The sequence below is a fragment of the Hyaena hyaena genome, unplaced genomic scaffold (assembly GCF_003009895.1).
Source record: "Hyaena hyaena isolate Hyena2069 unplaced genomic scaffold, ASM300989v1 scaffold_161, whole genome shotgun sequence".
Classification (NCBI taxonomy): domain Eukaryota; kingdom Metazoa; phylum Chordata; class Mammalia; order Carnivora; family Hyaenidae; genus Hyaena; species Hyaena hyaena.
The window spans coordinates 1,794,272-1,812,007 of record NW_024080792.1 but is presented as its reverse complement, the minus strand read 5'-3'; the positions used below and the strand labels follow the sequence as shown (position 1 = coordinate 1,812,007).

General features: G+C 43.1%; 1 protein-coding gene across 1 annotated transcript; it reads right to left on the bottom strand.

Moving 5' to 3' along the window:
* Positions 1 to 10,160: 10,160 nt before the first annotated feature.
* On the bottom strand, positions 10,161 to 16,089 carry LMOD2 (leiomodin 2). The gene is made up of 3 exons (XM_039239655.1): positions 15,817 to 16,089; positions 10,919 to 12,259; positions 10,161 to 10,187 (listed from the first exon to the last, which is right to left on the bottom strand). The coding sequence occupies exons 1-3, from the start codon at positions 16,087 to 16,089 to the stop codon at positions 10,161 to 10,163; spliced, it is 1,641 nt and encodes a 546-aa protein (XP_039095586.1).
* Positions 16,090 to 17,736: the final 1,647 nt, after the last annotated feature.

Genomic DNA, 17,736 nt, shown 5'->3' with positions numbered 1-17,736 from the left:
CTATGTGGAGACAAAACTGGTTTTGTTTTCCCATGTTTTGGGTTTTTTTGGGGTTTTTTTTTTGGCTTATGTTAAAAAATGTGCATTTCTTTAAAAACAATGTTCACCACTGATAGCTTCTGAATACAAGCATAGTTATCCATCCTAACAAATCAAGATTCCTGTTAAATGTCCTATGAGTGTCTCTGAAAAGAGTCACCAGAAATTCTTGGCGGCATTTAGAGAAAAATAAATGAGGGTGTTGGGCGCGTATTACCTTGCCTCTCCTGAATGTGCAATTTTCAGCTTTCTGCTGGTCTCCTGGGTATGCTCCACAATTCCCCACTGGCATCATGTGAGTGAACTAAAAGCTGCAAAAACTAGGCTATACCTTCTAAAAAGACCATAGTAAATATGTATAAATACATGTATATTTTTCACCCTGACTCTTCCTTCAAATGTCAGATAAAAAAAACCCAAATGTCCAAAAAATGTCTTTTAATTTTCCCCATTTTGCCGAAGGGGTTGCAAAGAGTTCCTCTGAGCAGCCATTTGCTGGCTTGTTCATTCACATGGGTGCAAGGGTTTATAATCTGTGTGCCACAGCCACCCAGCCCCCGCTCGAAGAGGAGTTAATACCGGATAAATTCAGGGAGCGCAACTTGCAAAGTGCAACCCGAGACTGACTTCTGATCATCTATTTCTGTGTTTATATAACAGTGATCACTCAGATGGGTCAGCTGAGATTCCACTCAGGAGGGGAGAGAATTCAGCGCTTTGTGCTCGTGACAGCAGTATTTTGACCACAGCTTGGTATGTTCTTCAATTATATGTCTAATTTTTAAAAATTCAAAAAATATAACCCTACGAAAGCTGTGTTGCTAAGAAACGGTTTAGTGTATAATAAAGATTATATGGTTAATTGCACAATGTTTCCCTCTGGAACAAGTGATGAGTGGTCCGAAAATTAGTGCTGAATAGCTAATATTCAAACAGATAAATGTATCAGACTTTAGACTGCAAATTTGTCTTTAGGGTTTTAGAGATTATACCAATTTTACCTCAAGATCGTTCTTTTAGAGATCAGGACTTTTCATTTTCCACGGTCAGTCCCTGGCTCCCCGCAGTGCTCTCCTGACAGCCGCTTGCAGCCCCTTGTGACTATAGCCTGACCTCGGCTCCCAGATCACACTGAGAAAAGGGGCTTTGAGGGAGGAGGGGCATCAAGAGAGGATGCTAATATTCTTAGAACTCTGGCCTTGATATATGCACAAAGGAAGTGGTACCATTGGGTGATCCTTGGAGCCCCTAAGCCTCCATGGGTAGGTGGGGACCTGTCCTAGAACCCGGAACCAATCTTCCTTTAGAACTTCATTTCCCAACTGTTCCTTTTTGGTCCCATCCCACTGTTGGCCACTCAGGGAGGAATGATGAGAAGATACTGTCATGTTGTTTCTTCATTGTGATTGAGTAGCTGACATCTCCATCTATTCAAATACATGTATTGAGTGCTTCCTGTTTATTAGGCATAAAGATAAGATACAGCCTCTGGTCTCCAGGGTATATAGCCCAGGAGGACAGTGGGAAGATCAAGACATGTACGCAAACAGTATATAATGCAGGGCAAAATAGATCGTGAGACTGTGGAAAATAGAATATAACAGGAGCAGGTATTGAAGGAGGAAGATGAGTTCAGTTTTAAATGCATCGTGTGTGAATGTGAATGCGTGGGGTCAGAATCATGGGGTCGTTTATTTGTGCCGGAAGTAAGGATTTGGGGGTCATGTGATGGGAGTAGCTTGGGCAAGGTCACCCAGGGAGAATGTGGAGAAGAACAGAGGCTCCTCTGAAGGGTGCCCTTTTTCTCATCTCCTTGGGTCAATGAGCTACTTGTCTTTCAAGGTCTCTTGAAGGATGAAGTGGGTGCTCTCCAGAGTGCAGGAGTGGGAGGGGAATTCCAGAGAAGTAAGACAGTGTGAGAAAAGGCGTGTGTCAGGAGGGGCCACCTGTTCAGTGAGCTGCAGGTCGCTCGGTACGGCGGAAGCAGAGGAGGACAAGTGATGGAAGATGAGGCAGAGAGACCGTCAGGGCCACGTCTGCCACGCAAAGTGATTTGAATTTTATTCTGTAGAATATGAGCTGCCCCTGAAGAATTTCCAACAGATGGCTGCTGGGATCTGACTTGCGTTTTGGCCAAATACCCCTTCGGCATGTTCAAGACAAGTTGGGGCACGTGAGAATGGAAGCAGAGAAACCAGTCAGGAAGAAACCAGTTCAGAAGCAACCGTCCAGATAATAGATTGTGAGCGACCAGATGAGGGGTTTTGTGTTGTTCAGGGAGAACATATAGCATCTTCCAGGGGGGAGAAATTCTATTCACAGCCATAACTTTAGGGCGGCTCCTATTAGATAACAGGCTTGTGGGATCTGCACCACACTAGTTAGCTTGGAGGGGTGCCAAGGGAGACCGGACCTTCTCCTTGGGAGAAGGGACCAGAGAGAGCTGAATCTGCTGTGCATCACAGAATGAAATGACCCCGGAATTCCCAAGAGTACGATAGGGGGATAGTGGTGATGCAGAAGCAGGAGAGAAGAGGGAGGAAGTGACACGCTAGCAAGAGAACTCAGACTATTGAGTGGGATGAAATAGCCAGTGTGGGGGACAAATCTCTGATGGTAAGTTAGGCAGAGGACTTCTCACAACAGGAAGGTCTCATGTTCGGTTTGAAGTTTGTGTTGCTGTAATATCAACCCTTTCTTCATTTCCCAAATTTTCACGCAATGTTGGGGCTTTGGGAATCAAGGAGGGCTGATTGCCACAGGCCAATCACCACATTATTAGATCAATATAATTTGCAACAGGGCCATTAAATCATAGACTTTCAAGATGCAGGCTTGGAGCAGGGACCCAGAAACAACTAAGAGCAGGAATTCTCTGAAATCCTGCAGAAGGCCATGGCCTGTGGCAGAGATGGAATGAGATTTCCCGTTGACTTTATCTAGAACATACATGCAGTTGCCCCCGTTATCCTAAAGTAGAGTGTTTCTATAAACCCTTCCATAAGCAGAAATGGCATAAAGCAAAGAAGCAATGACTTAATTTATATGGAAAAATTTCTGAGTATTCCCAGATCCAAAAAATAACCCCTCCTAGGCATTCCTCATACACAACTTTCTAGCAGATGCACAAAATAAATTGAGATGAAGCGCAGATGCTCACAGACATGGTTCAAAGCTATGGAGGCTTGGTGCTGAGATGGTGAGCTCAGGTCCTGGTGAGGGGGCTGGGTCGGGCCCTCTCACTGCTTGAGGTGTGCACTACCTCGGAACTAGCTTTCAAACACTCAATGTTATTCTCAGTTCTGGTTTTGTTTTGTTTTGTTTTGTTTGTTTGTAAAAGTGAAAATCCTCTTTGGATTCCTTTTTGTCAATGAAAACAGGTACTAACGTAGGTCTTTCATAAAAGTGAAGTAATATAATGCAGACTTTCAAATATCAGGATATATATATGTACACACACACACACACACACCCCTATAATTTTTACTTGACATAAAAATATATATAAATTTATATATAAGTATATAAATAATATATTTTTCTCATGTGAAGTAAAAATGATTACATATGTATATGTGTGTGTGTGTGTGTGTGTGTGTGTGTGTGTGTGTGTATAAAATATAATTTAAGGGCACCTGGGTGGCTCAATCGGTTAAGCGTCTGACTTCAGCTCAGGTCATGATCTCATGGTTCATGGGTTCGAGCCCTGCGTGGGGCTCTGTGCTGACAGCCAGCTCAGAGCCTGGAGCCTGTTTCAGATTCTGTGTCTCCCTCTCTCTCTGACCCTCCTTTGCTCATGCTGTCTCTCTCTCTCTCAGAAATAAAATTTAAAAAAAATTAATAAATATAAATTTAAAAAATTAAATAAAGTATAATTTTAATTTCTCATGTCAAGTGAAAATGACATACCAGGAGGATGTACCTTTTCTCTTCCAAGATTTGGGGACTCTCTGGCCGCCCACCAGCAGCAGACCCTCTGGTGAAGCACTGAACTACACGCATCCTGGAGAATGTCCCACCCTAGCCCTACAGTTGATTTCCATCTCCACTGCTCCCATGAACTTGCTCTCACCCAGACCACCAGTTTAAGTGACCACCATCAAGCTCCAAAACTTGCTGAGACATTTTATGGCATGGACGGCACCTTCCTTAGTGCAACTCTGTGCTCGGCCATGCGAGTCTCCTCTCCTTTTGACCGGTTATACTCAGCTTCTGCATTCTCCACACTCCCTGAGTGACCTCACCTAAACCCCTCAAGTGGCATCTTTAGATGCCACTCATACTATGTGACCCCCAAGCCCCCATTTCCAGCAGGAGTCTCCTCCCCATCATTCTAGACCTGTCCACACATTCAAATGGACAAGCACTTCAGACACAATGTATTTAAAACTGAAGTCAGTCATCTTCTTCCTCCAGCACCTGTTCCTGCTGAATTCCTGTCCACTCTGTGGCACCGCTGTCCACCCTCAATGGCCCGGCCAGGAACACAAGTGTCAACATAGACTCCTCTCTTTTGTTGTCTCCTGCCCCCTACATTTAGCCAGTTACTAAATTCTGTGGGGTATGTACCTCCTTAGTCTCTGCTCTATCTGTTCTGACCCCTTTACACTGACGCAGAGTTTACAGTTCTTTTCATTTTATTTATTTATTTATTTTGAAAGAGAGAGAGAAGGGCAGAGAGAAATGGAAAGCGAGAATCCTAAGCAGGCTCCATGTCTCACAGTTTGTGTGTTTGAGTCAGCACAGAGCCTGACATGGACTCGAACACACAAACTGTGAGATTATGACCTGCGACGAAGTCAAGAGTGAGACGATTAACCAACTGAACCACTCAGGATCACCTGTGTCGTTTTGTTTTTAAATGACAGTAATGGTCTCCCGGTTGGTCTTCCTACCACCAGCCTGGACCTCATGGAATCCATCCTTCTCTTGGTTACACAGGTCTTATTTTCAAAACCTATATAAACATCCTGTCATTCCTCCTCTGGAAATTCTTTGATGCTCCCAAGACTTTCCTAATTGAGTCCACATTCCTTAGCTTGTGCTCAGTTGCTCAGATTGGGCTTCTCTGTAACTCTCAATTCATCCTTTTTTCTTTTATTCAGAAGCAGAAAATAGCATGAAGTTCTTGAAAGGCATCTTACTAATGCATGCCTATGTGGTTCAGACAGGCATATAATTTGGCCACGAGAAAGTTGGTAACCATGATAGTTTGGTTGAAACCTAATTTCCAGCTTTGGTGTACCACAATGATAGCTCACAACCCCTGTCTATCCAGGAGATGGCATTTTAGCTGCCAATCATTCAGTCAATCAGTTCTTGTAAGGGCTTTTTGGAAGAGCTACAAGTCAGAATAACTCAAAGGGATGGGTTAAAACAAACTATATGTCCAACATCAGAGGACTACTCAAAGTAACCTAAATATCCAGCAATTACTGAACTTTCTTAAGTAAAATATGGCGGATTATACAAAGGTAGGTATGCTCTCTTCCCCTTTTTGTAGAAAACATGGTAATATGTATATTTAAATATACATCAAGGAGAATCTAAAAGGATACACACTAAAGGGTCATCAGTGGTTGTTCTGTGTGGGTGGTTTTATGCGGATTCTTTAAGTCCTTTTGCTTATCTATATATTCTGATTTTTCTTAATGATCACAAAGTAATCATTTTTTTGTAAAAAAAAAAAAAAAGTAGGCCATGCAGAAACTATACAATAGTTCTATTTTCAATTCACTAAAATTATCAACACTATAAAGACTGAAATATCAACTCTTTACCAAATTGTTGTTCTTACAGAATTATATTAAACGCTATGGTTTTCAACTATTTCCTATATTGCCATGTTTCTGCAAACTTAAGTATCCTTCCTTGTTCCCTAAACCCATCATGTGACTCTTTTTTTAGCCTGGCATCTTCTTTCTTCTTTAAATGTCCAATTCATGTGTCACCTTCCTTGAGAAGCTCTTCTTGACCCCTCATCTGCTTTTGGTCAGAGGTCTATGGTGAACTGTGGCTCACAAGTTAAATCCATCCAACACCTATTTTTGTACAGCCTCTGAACTAAGAAGAACATTAGCATTTTTAAATGGTTGAAAAAAAATCAAAAGCAGGAAGTTAACAACTCATGAATGTTATATTAAATTTAAATCTGAGCATCTATTAATAAAGTCCTATTAGAAGACAGACATGCTTTACTCATGAGTATATTGCCTATGGCTGTTTTTCCCCTGCAGGGGCAGCGTTGAATAGTTTTGGCAGACACCAAATGGCCCATAAAGTCTTTTTTTTTAATTTGCTCCTTAGTTCTTTACAGAAAAAGTTTGCTGACACAAACTTTAGATGATTAGGCTTCCTCAGTGCCCACGTAGAACCCTACATCTGCCTCTAACTCAGATCCTACCGCATATTCAGGAAGGGATGGTTTTCTTAGGATTCCCATTGCTTTGACATGGAGGGCACTTTCTAATTTAACCTGGTCTCCCAGTACCGAGCAAAGTGTCTTAAACACAGGAGGCACTTGATACGGAAATTCATGATGCTTGCAGGAACGCTGTTAACCTCAACTCCCTCAATTAGAATGTAAGGTACATGATGGCTAGCTCAGTTGGCGAAGCATCCTACTTATGCTGAGGTCATGATCTTGTGGTTCATGAGTTCGAGCGATGTGTCAGGCTCTGTGCTGACAACTCAGAGCCTGGAGCCTGCTTCAGATTCTGTGTCTCCCTCTCTCTGCACATCTTCCATTTGTGCCTTGCTCTCTTTCTCAAAAATAAATAAAAAACATTTAAAAAAATTTTTAAAAAGAATGTAAGGTATATGAGGACAGGGATTTTATCTCCCTCGTTCACTGTGTATCCTCAGCATCTAGAAAAGTTGCTGGAATGTTGTAGGCATTTGGAAAATATTTGTGGAAGCTGTTAAGTGCAGTAACGTTGGTACCATATTTCTGAGTTTTCTAATTCTTAGATCAATTCTTAGGCTTTCAGACCATGCTATTTGATCATTAATGAAAATAAAACTCCACCCCTCAACCCTCAGAGAAGTGGAGAAAAGACAGTGTTCAGTTTGTCATGAAAGGAAGTGGCTAAGGGGCCTTCTCAAGAACCAGTGGATTTGCCCTACTCCTCGGTGCATCTCAATATAGGCGTACAGCCTGGTACTACCTCTTCCTTTCACTCACTTGGAGCAACTACGTCAGGGCAGGTATTAAATCAACATCGTGCTGACACTGAGTTATTAAATACCTGGGGCAGCCATGGCTCTCAAAGCAGAGTGAGACTCAGCAACCTGGCCCTGTTTCAAATCGGGATGATATGTACTTCAAGAGATTAATGTGCAAATATAAATCACAGCCTAAACACTTCAGCTGGCCTTGGACACTCTTCTCCCAGTGAGGTGAAAGCTCCTGATAAAGGATGAACTCACTACTTTTCGTACAAACTCTGTGAGTTTGCAGGAAGGATAAACTAAGAATCCCCATCCTGTGCTGAATAGAGAGAGTCATAACATCTCAAATGTTTACAGTACTATATTCTGTAATACTGTTCTAGAAATGGTTTTCCTAAATGCTAAGTGTACCCACTCAGTATCTGATCACATCACACCTGTGTTGTGATGGGCTTTATATTCTGTTTTGTAGATTGAGGGTGAGGATTCATGTCTTTATTTACGTTTTTGTGACATTCCCAGGAAGTGCATACTGCTATCTCCTCAGGCCCAGACATTTCCAGCAAGATAGATTGATTGATTGATCTTTATTTATTTATTTATTTTTAGATGTTTATTTATTTTAGAGAGAGAGAGAGAGAGAACACAAGTACGAAAGGGGCAGAAAGAGAGAGACAGAGACACAGAGAGAGAGTCCCAAGCAGACTCCATGCTATCAGCGCAAAGGCTGATGCAGTGCTTCAACGCATGGAACCGTGAGATTGTGATCTGAGCTATAGCTGGCTGCTGGCTGACTGAGCCACCAGGCGTCCCCAGCAAGGTAGACTTTTAAATGCAGAGGTCAGACTATCTGTTTGCCAATCACTCACTTTTGGTGAGAAGGCCTGGCCAGTGTCCCCAACTATATGGTTCTTGGCAGCCCAGATTACTAACCTTTTCCTCCTCACTCCAGAGAGCTGCCACACAGTGGCTTTCTGGGATTCATGCATGGTTTTATGAACCCTGATTTATCAGGAACTGTCTGCCCCACTGCCTCATCATGGTGAAGTCAGAAGTATTTCCAGTTTAGAAGAGCCCTGTGCTCATGCACATGCAAGGATGATGGGAAAAGAGATTTGGCCTTGGCTTTCTGTTCTAAATACACACACACACACACACACACACACACACACACACACACACGTCTTTTCAGAACCTACATTTTAGCTTTTTATCTGTTTACATAATAATAAGCATGATTGTGAACACTAATGAAAAAGGGTAAAAGGGTAAAAGTAGTGAAGTCACTTAAAATAGAAACTGCAATCTCCATCACTGTTGTAAGAACAGGGACCCTTGAGGAGGTTTGATTCTGGAGGGACACCCGGAGGTGATGTGATATACAATGGGCACAGGCTGCGCGGTCAGAGATACGCACGGCCACATGCAACCTTGACTTCCTGAGCCCATTTCCTCTCTGAATGGTTTCCTCATCTCTAAAATGGGGACAGCCCCTTTTGACGTTTTGTGAATAGTAGTCATGAGATAATTTAGATAGTTCAGAAGATGTCAGCCACTCCCCATGTGGACCCAGGGCACTGGCTTGGCTCAGAGATATCTGGCACCCACTTTCAGAGGTTATATTGGTTGTTCTCTCTGAGTAACCTCTCTGGATGGCAGAACAATAGAAACAGACTAAAAGAGACAGACCCAAGAACTATTGGAGAAATAGCCTAGTGAAACAAAATCCTCTTGATTGAAGATAATCCAAAGCTTTGTATGTAGAGCAAACAATTAATGAATGAGTGGCCCAGAGAGCTTTGCCAGGACCACTGTTAGACTCTGTAGGACACAAAGGAAACACTGCTAATCATAGTTAAGACAAAGGGCTTTAAGAGATTTATAGCTTTCATAAGTTGGAATGGAGCACTGGAGCTGGATGAAGGAAGTCTCGGACATGCCTTTCTCTAATTTGAATTCAGGTCTTCCTTGAGTGACAGAGAGGTGGAATAGAATGATATTTGGGGATTAGAAATACAAGTGCCTGTGTCCCTGGATATGTGTCGAGGATGTCAATGTCACCATTTGTGTAGGGCACACAAAGGTGGAGGCCCGCTGGACTAAGGCTCATCTAAGGATAGTTCAAAGGGAGGCTTGGGAGGTGAATCTTTAGTATCGGCTACAAGACAGCTCTCCATTCGGGGCTTATTTTCCAGGAATTCCCTTAATGAAATTTCCTCTACCAAGAAGCATTCCTTCATTTTTTTTCTTTCCTCCAGAAATAGTTGACATTAACTGTAAAGGATTGAATCAACTCCTGGGTATCTATAAGCCTCTTGGGAGCGGGTCTAACATCAGTGCATCCAGGATGATAAAAGCCACTTCGGGATCTTTCCTACAGCTTTTATCTCACTACCAAGAAGACTGAAGAAAATTTTTGATTTCATACGTTTTAGAAAGAGCTCTGATCGAATTATCTGGGATGTGAAAAAACAAAGAGGAAAATGCTAGGGACCCAAGCCCTTTTTGGGTAAGAATGTCATATTTTTAATATTTAGCAATGTTACATAAACACCTGACAGATGTATCAAACTCAAGCACACAAAAATTAGTTTGTTTTAAAAAAACCAAAAAACTTCAATCCAAATTTATTGGGATTACAAAAATAACAGCACATTTCATTAACTCATAACAGCTCAGAGTTACCAACACATCCCAGAGATAGAAGAGCATCTTTAAATAAACTGCTTCTTGCCAATACAAATCTCATAACATAAAAAAGTAGTTTATTTGCATATTTACAGAAGAAACATCCTGATTGTTTCTTAAAATTCTCTTTGGAATTAATAGGTGAGGCTATTTTTAAAGTCAGGAAACATTTCAAATTGAAGAAGGTATATTAGAAACAGCTCATAATGCATTTTATTCAATACCCCTGAACGAATCTGCATCTTCTTCCAAAGATGGTGTTTTTATCGCAGAGCTTCTGGAACTTCCACCTAGAAGAACGAGGAATTGTCTTTCAATAAAACAACACAAAAGATAAACAAGAAATAGGGTATGTCTCTAGCAGTATTCCCTAAGACTAACTCAGATGTAGGTTGATTATTGCTGTGTGATATTCAAAGTTTATATTATAAATTAGGGCTTATTTTTTCATGTTTATTTTTACTTTTATTATCTTTTTAACTTTATTTATTTTGAGAGAGAGGGCGCACGCGCGTGAGTTGGGGAGGGGCAGAGGGAGAATTCCAAACAGGCTCCGAGCTGACAGCACAGAGTCCGAGATGGGGCTCTGATCTCACAAACTGTGAGATCATGACCTGAGCCGGAATCAAGAGACAGATGCTCAACCGACTGAGCCACCCAGGTGCCTCTATAATGTAAATTCAGTTTTAAATCACCTGCAACTTGATCATCTTTTTTGGAATATAGATTATATTCCCTGATTTTCTTATTAAGGAAATCAGGATTTTTATATATTGGAGTGCCTTAAAATAGGCCTGGCCCTTCTGGAATTGAGGGGCTAAGAAGGTGGGCCAGGCACACTTCTCCAGTGGAAATGTGCCCACTGGTGACCCGCTCCTGGTGTTCCAAATTGGGACGCTTGCTCTCGCATACTAAAATATTTTAAACATTCACAAATGTGTTGAAAGGTGATTTTGGTACTATTGTATAATAGGGGTTCACTCACTGCACTGTGCCCCAAATCCGCCCTTGGGTTACTTACCCGCCTTAGCTGTTTTATGCTGCTTCCCCGAATAGCTTCCATGAGATTCTCATGAGCTGATCTCAGTGGGGTAGAAGGGCGGGAAGTGTCTTCCATTTTCTTCTCTTGCACTGACCTCAGGGAATTTTTAACTTCCTTTAGGATATTGTTTGGCTGTTTCTTAACCTTTTTCCCTTTTTTCTTCTTCTGTCCATTTTGTAATGCCCGCTGGGCACTCTCCTGCTGTTTGATGACTTCTGCAATGTTTCGAGTGATTAGTTTTTTCTCTGGGAGTGGAGGAGGTGGTGGTGGAGGAGGAGGGGGCAGCTTTTGGGGAGGAGGAGGAGGAGGAGGAGGAGGAGGGGGTGGGGGAGCGGGAGGGGGTGGGGCCATGGGCGACGGAGGACGACTCCTCCTCACAGTTTGGACTTTCTTGGGGAGTTTGGGGGATGACCAGGGAGAGTGCCTGGGAGATGCTTGAGGTGAAGAGCCAGGTGTTCCTCTTTGCCAGACTTTGGTCCTAAGATTGGCTCCTCCGTCATAGCCCTCTTGCTGTTTTTGCTCCTGCATCCGCTTCTGCCTCTGTTTATCCATATTTCTCGTTAAGAGGCTCGTCATGCTCATTCTTGGTCCTGGGAGCTCAAAATGGTAACCCAACCTCAGCAGCGTGGTGTTCTCCCTGAGCAGCTTAACGATCTCCATCTCCACCTGGCTGCCCATGATGTGCCTCTGGTTGTGGAAGCGCAGCTCTGTGAGCACCGTGTTGTGCTGCAGAGCCCTCATGATGGCCAGGATCCCCTTGCCCGTGATAAAGTTGGACTCCACGTTGACGTTCGTGATGTGCTGGTTGACTCTGAGCATTTCTGCAATGGCCATGGCCGCACTGTCGTCCGCGCGGGTGTTGGCCAGACTGAAGGTCTTCACCACCGTGTTGCCCTTGAGTGCCTCGGCGAAGCGGGCGAGGGTCGGCGACGTGATGTTCTCGATGTTGTTCAAGTTGACCTCTGTGGTGTCAGGGTCGTTGTTCCTTATCTTTTCCAAGGCATCCTCAATCACGGTAGGATTTCCGCAAGGGTGAATGGCAGCTGGCGACTCCGTGTTCCTTCCACTGTGGCCGTTGGTCAAATTTATGTTTTCTATCTGACTTTTAAATGTCTTTGGCTTAGAATTTTCAGAATCGATGCTATCATAATTTACAGTTCCATTAATACCTTTCTCCTTGTCAGTTGTTCCTTCCTCTTCCTCCTCTTCCTCCTCTTCTTCCTCCTCCTCCTCCTCTGTATACACCTCTTCAGAAATTTCACTGTTACTTTCAGTAAAAATAAGCTCTTCCTCACTCTCTTCTTTGTCTTCTTCCGCAACCTGAAGAGCACGGTATCATCAGTAAATTGGTCCTTTTTAAGCACATTTTTTTTTTTAATTTGCAAAAGTAACACACGGTTTTGCAATATATCAAATCACTATGTTGCACTAAAAGCACAACAAGGTTATATGTGAATTATCTCAGTAAATAAGAAAGGGGGGAAATAACACACAACACGTAATATAAAAGCAGGTAAGAAAAAAAGTTCACTCTCTTGCTTCTGACCTCTCCACTTGGGGTGATGACGGTTATTATCTTTCATTGCGTATCTTTCAAAGGCTTTTTTTAATTGTTAGAAAATTCTTTATTTGAAGACAGTCTTCTACCTCCGTATATCTTTCCAGTGCCCAGAGTTCTGCTCTGTGAAGCAAAACCAAATAAGCTGCTCCCCTTCCAAGTCCACAGTTTTTTAAACAAACATTTCTTTTGTTCTCTGCAGCATAAATATTTAGAACTCAACCTACTGTATTAAAATTTACTATCATTTTGTCAGTTTGAACAAATGCGTCAGAAGTTCAGCTTTGGAAAACCCTTGATACGTTCTTCATTCTCTTTAACTACTTGTTCTGAGCGACTTGGCTCCTTGTTTACTCAGAATTTAGACAACTCAACCCTCCCATCTGGAATCACTCCTCCATCTTTCCTTATTTCTCCATCCCGAACAAACGACAACAAGAATAGACAACACGTTACTGGATTCCCTTTTTTTAACGCTCAAAATTCTTCCTCAAATTTGCCCCCACTAGCAGCTGCGACAGCCACTGGGTGCTCTGTGTCCCAGCTTGGCTCAGTGAAGGCAGAGGCAGGGGCGTCCTTTGCTTCTCCAGCATGAACCTCCCTCTGGGGGAGAGCCTGGCGCAGGGTCTCAGAGACCCCGTACTCCCAGAGGGCAGCCGCTGCCCTGTTGCTGCTGTGGGGAAGGGAAGCCGAGGGGGCTCTGGAGTTAACCTTGATCCTTGTGAGAATGGGGGTGGGAAGGTGGGGATGCGGTGAGGCATGAGGGCTGGTAGAGAAAACACGAATGTTGGCACTCTTAGGGAATAAATAAGGCAACAGGAAGGTAGTGGCCAACCATGTCTCCTGATCACCTCCCTGGCATCTTTACATGAACAAGAGGCAATAGGCTTGGTTTTCGGTTCTGGTTGTGGGTCTACCCCTAAAGAGCTGATTGACTGTAGTCAAAGCAGTAAACCTCTGAGAGGTCTCAGTATAGTTGAGTGGTCCTCAACTGTGGTGTGGATCACCTGAGGGGCTTGTGAGAACACAAAATGCTGGGCCCCACTCCGGGAGGTCTGGGAAAGCCCTAGAATGAGCCAGCCGTTCCAAGAAATTCCCAGGTAATGCCGAGGGGTTGGGCACTCACAATTTACGAATCGTGGTCTTGGCATCAGCAGACCTTGGTCTGAGTATCATATCTCCCCCCACTGGTAACTTCCACTGAATTTCTTAACCTCTCCTAGTCTCAATTCTCATGTGCAGGGGTAAGAATTCAACTAAATAATGTGAGTGAACTTATTGGCACCTATGCCTGAGACCCAGCAGATACTCAAATTAGGGGAGCTAGACACTCTGGTCTCCAAGCCCCTTGGAGCTCAATGCAGCATAAGTTTGTGTGAACCCAAGTGGACAGAGGCTGTCAGTCAACAGGAGTTGAACATGATTTTCATAAGCCTTTACAGAGCCAGTGGCCTGATAACCAAGACCCCCATCTCCTCTCGTGGTCCAGATTGCACTTGTCTTCACTTACATGGGCACTCCCCTCCCCCGCACCTCCCCGCCAGCTGACTTGAACTTTGTCCTGTGATGGGAATGGGTTTATACGCTGTGAGACTTCTGCTCAGCCCTCCTTGTGACCACAGAGACAGCTGGCCAGCTGGGAAAACGTCCTGGGAGAAAAGTTAACTACCCAGAAGGGAATCAAAGTTCATCAACACGCAGCCCGTCTAGTTGAGCCATTGGCAGGGATCAGCAAACCCTTTGGCAGGATCAGGATGCGTTCCGACAGAACTGACAGCAGGCTTTGCCCTTTGTTTCGTACTGATATCAAGACCTTCTGACACGAAAATGCCCTTGCTGGTGACTGCTGCCATGGCTGTCTGTCCTGGATATTCTGTGGCAATTGTCATCATATTTTTATCAAGGAAAGTCTTTAAGAACTATAATCAAAATGTTATACAGTTTATCAGATTTTTGACACACATCCCCCCATTGGAGGGGAAAAAAAAGACCTCTAAAAATCAGAGTTGTGGAGGAACTGACCAGCCCAGTCCTGGCCTCACTTTCCCCTTCCACCCCTCAGTGCACGCAGCCACGGTGGCCTTGGCAGACCCTGGCCTGATCCCAGTGACCCTTCCCGCGATGATTGACATGAACAAGGCTCACACATATCTTGCTACAAATGTGGCCCACACACCCTGTCATCAAGATCATCTAACAGTGCCTGGATTAGTACTGTGGCAGTCTTGCCATTGGATTCAGGCCATTTTGATTTTAGATGATTCTAGTGGAGCCCAGGGGTTTTAAACCGTTGCTCCTGACCTGTGTTCTGCCATAGATTCAGACACTTATTATACTGTATTCGAATTGCTATTGCCATTACTATTTTCCCAGAGCATAGTCTTTTATACTTTCTTCTCTTAATGATCGTAATCTTAATGATCGTAATCCAAAGTAACAGTTTACTGAGCAGAACACAAGAGCTTAACAGACCCGAGCTCTAATATACACACATTTCCCGGTCTCAGATCACCCTTATAAAGCAGGAAGGAATAGAGGTTATCTACTCAGATGTGTTTAACCTGGGTCCTCAGGTGGGTTTCAGGGTGTGTGTCATCATTTTGAAATTGTGTGTATGTGTGTGTGTGTGTGTGTGCACAAGACATGTACATTATCTGCAGGAGAAGTCATGTAATTTATCACAATCTCAAAGGGGTTCTTGATTTACAAAAGAAACCCTAGATTCAACTCCTTCAATGGACAGATGGGAAAGACACCTCTGCAGAGATGGACTCTCTGTTCAAGGTCTAACAAGTTAGGGATAGTACAGGGACTTGAAATAAGGCTCCCCCGGCTCTTAATGCTGCATATTTTCCACCACTGCTCACTTTTTGGTGATGGGGAAAAAAAAGAATTATTTTTACTGTAGTCATCATTACAGTCAAAGCAACCAGAGTACTCACTTTCTGTCTTGGTAGAAGGAAATAAGTCTACCTAACTGCAATATATATGTAATGTCACACATATTATGCCATGTCAGCAGCTTATAGCTCAAATTAGACTTATGTTTGGCAATATATCTAAACCCATGACTTGCTTGTGAATTATTTTCCTCTTGAAAATCCCATCTTGATTGATTAAAAGTCCATCGAAAGATCCCAGCTAAGAATTTTACTTATTATGATCCCCTGGGTGGCCTGAGGAATTGTTCAGTAGCAGGTGCAAATGGGTTATGAGGAAAGAAAATTGAAGAGGGCTAAAATGTTAGAGAAAACAGGTTCCCGGGTTGGGGATGGGGGTCAGGGGTGGGAGTAGCTAAGGAAAAAACCTGAGAGCCTACCTTTCCACACTCCCCCAGCCTCTCCTTCTCCAAGAGTTTTTGGGACTCCTTTTCCCAATAGGCCATCAGTGCCTCTCTGCTGAATGTCCCCGTGGGGGTTTTCTCGGTCAGACTCTTTTGCCTTAGCCCCACGGGAAGGCTGTGATCAGGTTCAATGTCTTCCAGCTCCCTCTCTAGCTCCTTCAGCTCCTCAGCTGACAGGGAAGCGAGAAGTTCATCCTCATCGATGGATTCATATTTGCTAAGTCCTCTCCTGTAGCCAAAGGTAGACATTGTCCCTGCTTCGTCAGACCCACAAGGAGCTCAAAGAACCAGGCATTCAAGGCAGCCGGCAGCAGGCAGGGAGGCAAGTAGGCAGGCTGGTCGGCAACTGGCACTCAGAGTGGCCTTTTAAGAGCGGTGATACAGGGCCGTGACAATGCAGAGAGGGGGTGAAAGCATGGGCTGTTTTAAGCAGCAGACGTCAGCTAGACATTTGAACACAAAGAATGTCACATCGGTGGTGGATGGAGGTCTCAGAACCAGTGGGGATTATTGACATACTGGCCAGGGACATATTTAGCTGAGCCTGATAGCTCATGAGACAGGCAGGGAGTGTTGCAGATAGAGAGTAACACAGTCCTCACTTTGTATTCAAACAACAGGGGAATAAAACTTATTTTGAAAATGACTTGCTACCACCACCATGGCCATGAAAAGATTCTTTGATTATAATCTCAGAGGCTGAGAAATGACTACACATCACTCTATAAGTAGTTATGCAGGTTCTTCTAAAAACATACTGTGGGTGGCTTTGATGGTAGCAGAAGGCTGTGGTAATATAGCAGCTTAAACTTTCATTGTGTTCTGCAGTTTACAAGACACTAAGCATAACAAATCCTGTGAGCTGATTACCCTCCTTTACCAATTTTGGCAACTGAGGCTCTGAGAGATTAAGTGAAAACTTTGAAGCTGGAAGTATCCAAGTGGCTTTCTCCACTGCACAAAATGGCTTCCTTCCCCTCAACCAGAAGTATTAGTAAGTAGCTAGATTTGCAAATAAAACTCCAAAAAGACAAATAATAATACTGGGTATAGCTTATTAGTGCTCTGCACTTTATATATTTTTATCTCATTTAACCCCACAGTCCTTTCAGGTGTATATTGTCATCCATATTTTGCCAGTACAGCCACAGAGAGGTTAAGTAACTAGCCCACAGCCACAGAGCTAAAAACGTAGTGAAACTAGAATTTGGACCCAGATTGGTATGTGGGCTGAAAGCTGAAGAAATGCTAACATGAAATTATATATATATTTGTCTGTATTCTTATGATTGTGAAAAAATATATACATAGCTTTTAGGAGCTCAGCAATATATCATTTTAGCATAGATATATAAAGAGCTGTTACAATGTGTATGCACAGAGTATACACTTATTAATACATGTATAATATGCCATACTTTGTTTATGACATTCCATAGTTGGTGAATATTTGAGTTACTTCCAGGTTTGGGCTGTTATAAATAATGCTGTGAACATTTATATGCAAGTCTTTGTGTAGCCATATGTTTTCATTTTTCTTCGGTAGATAGTAGCAGTGGATTTGCTGAGTTATATGGCATATTTACATTTAACTGTTCAAGAAATTGTGGAATTATTTTCCAAAATGGCTTCTCCCACTTATGTTCCCATCAGACATGATGTGAGTTCCAGTCTCTCCACATTCTAGTTTGTTCCTGCCCATCTTTCTTTAATTTTTTATTTTTTAAATTTTTTTCTTTTAATTTTTAAAAAAAAAAATTTTTTTTTAATTTATTTCTAGGAGAGAGAGAGAGAGAGAGAGACAGCATGAGCAGGGGAGGGTTAGAGAGAGAGGGAGTCACAGACTGAAACAGGCTCCAGGCTCTGAGCTGGCAGTCAGCACAGAGCCCGACGCGG

Excerpts from the sequence above, each read along its gene's own strand:
- LMOD2 (XM_039239655.1), bottom strand. The coding sequence starts at position 16,089 with ATGTCTACCTTTGGCTACAGGAGAGGACTTAGCAAATATGAATCCATC. Across the intron at positions 12,260-15,816 it reads GGCTGGGGGAGTGTGGAAAG|GTTGCGGAAGAAGACAAAGA; the intron begins GTAGGCTCTCAG and ends CGTGCTCTTCAG. Across the intron at positions 10,188-10,918 it reads GCATAAAACAGCTAAGGCGG|GTGGAAGTTCCAGAAGCTCT; the intron begins GTAAGTAACCCA and ends TCGTTCTTCTAG.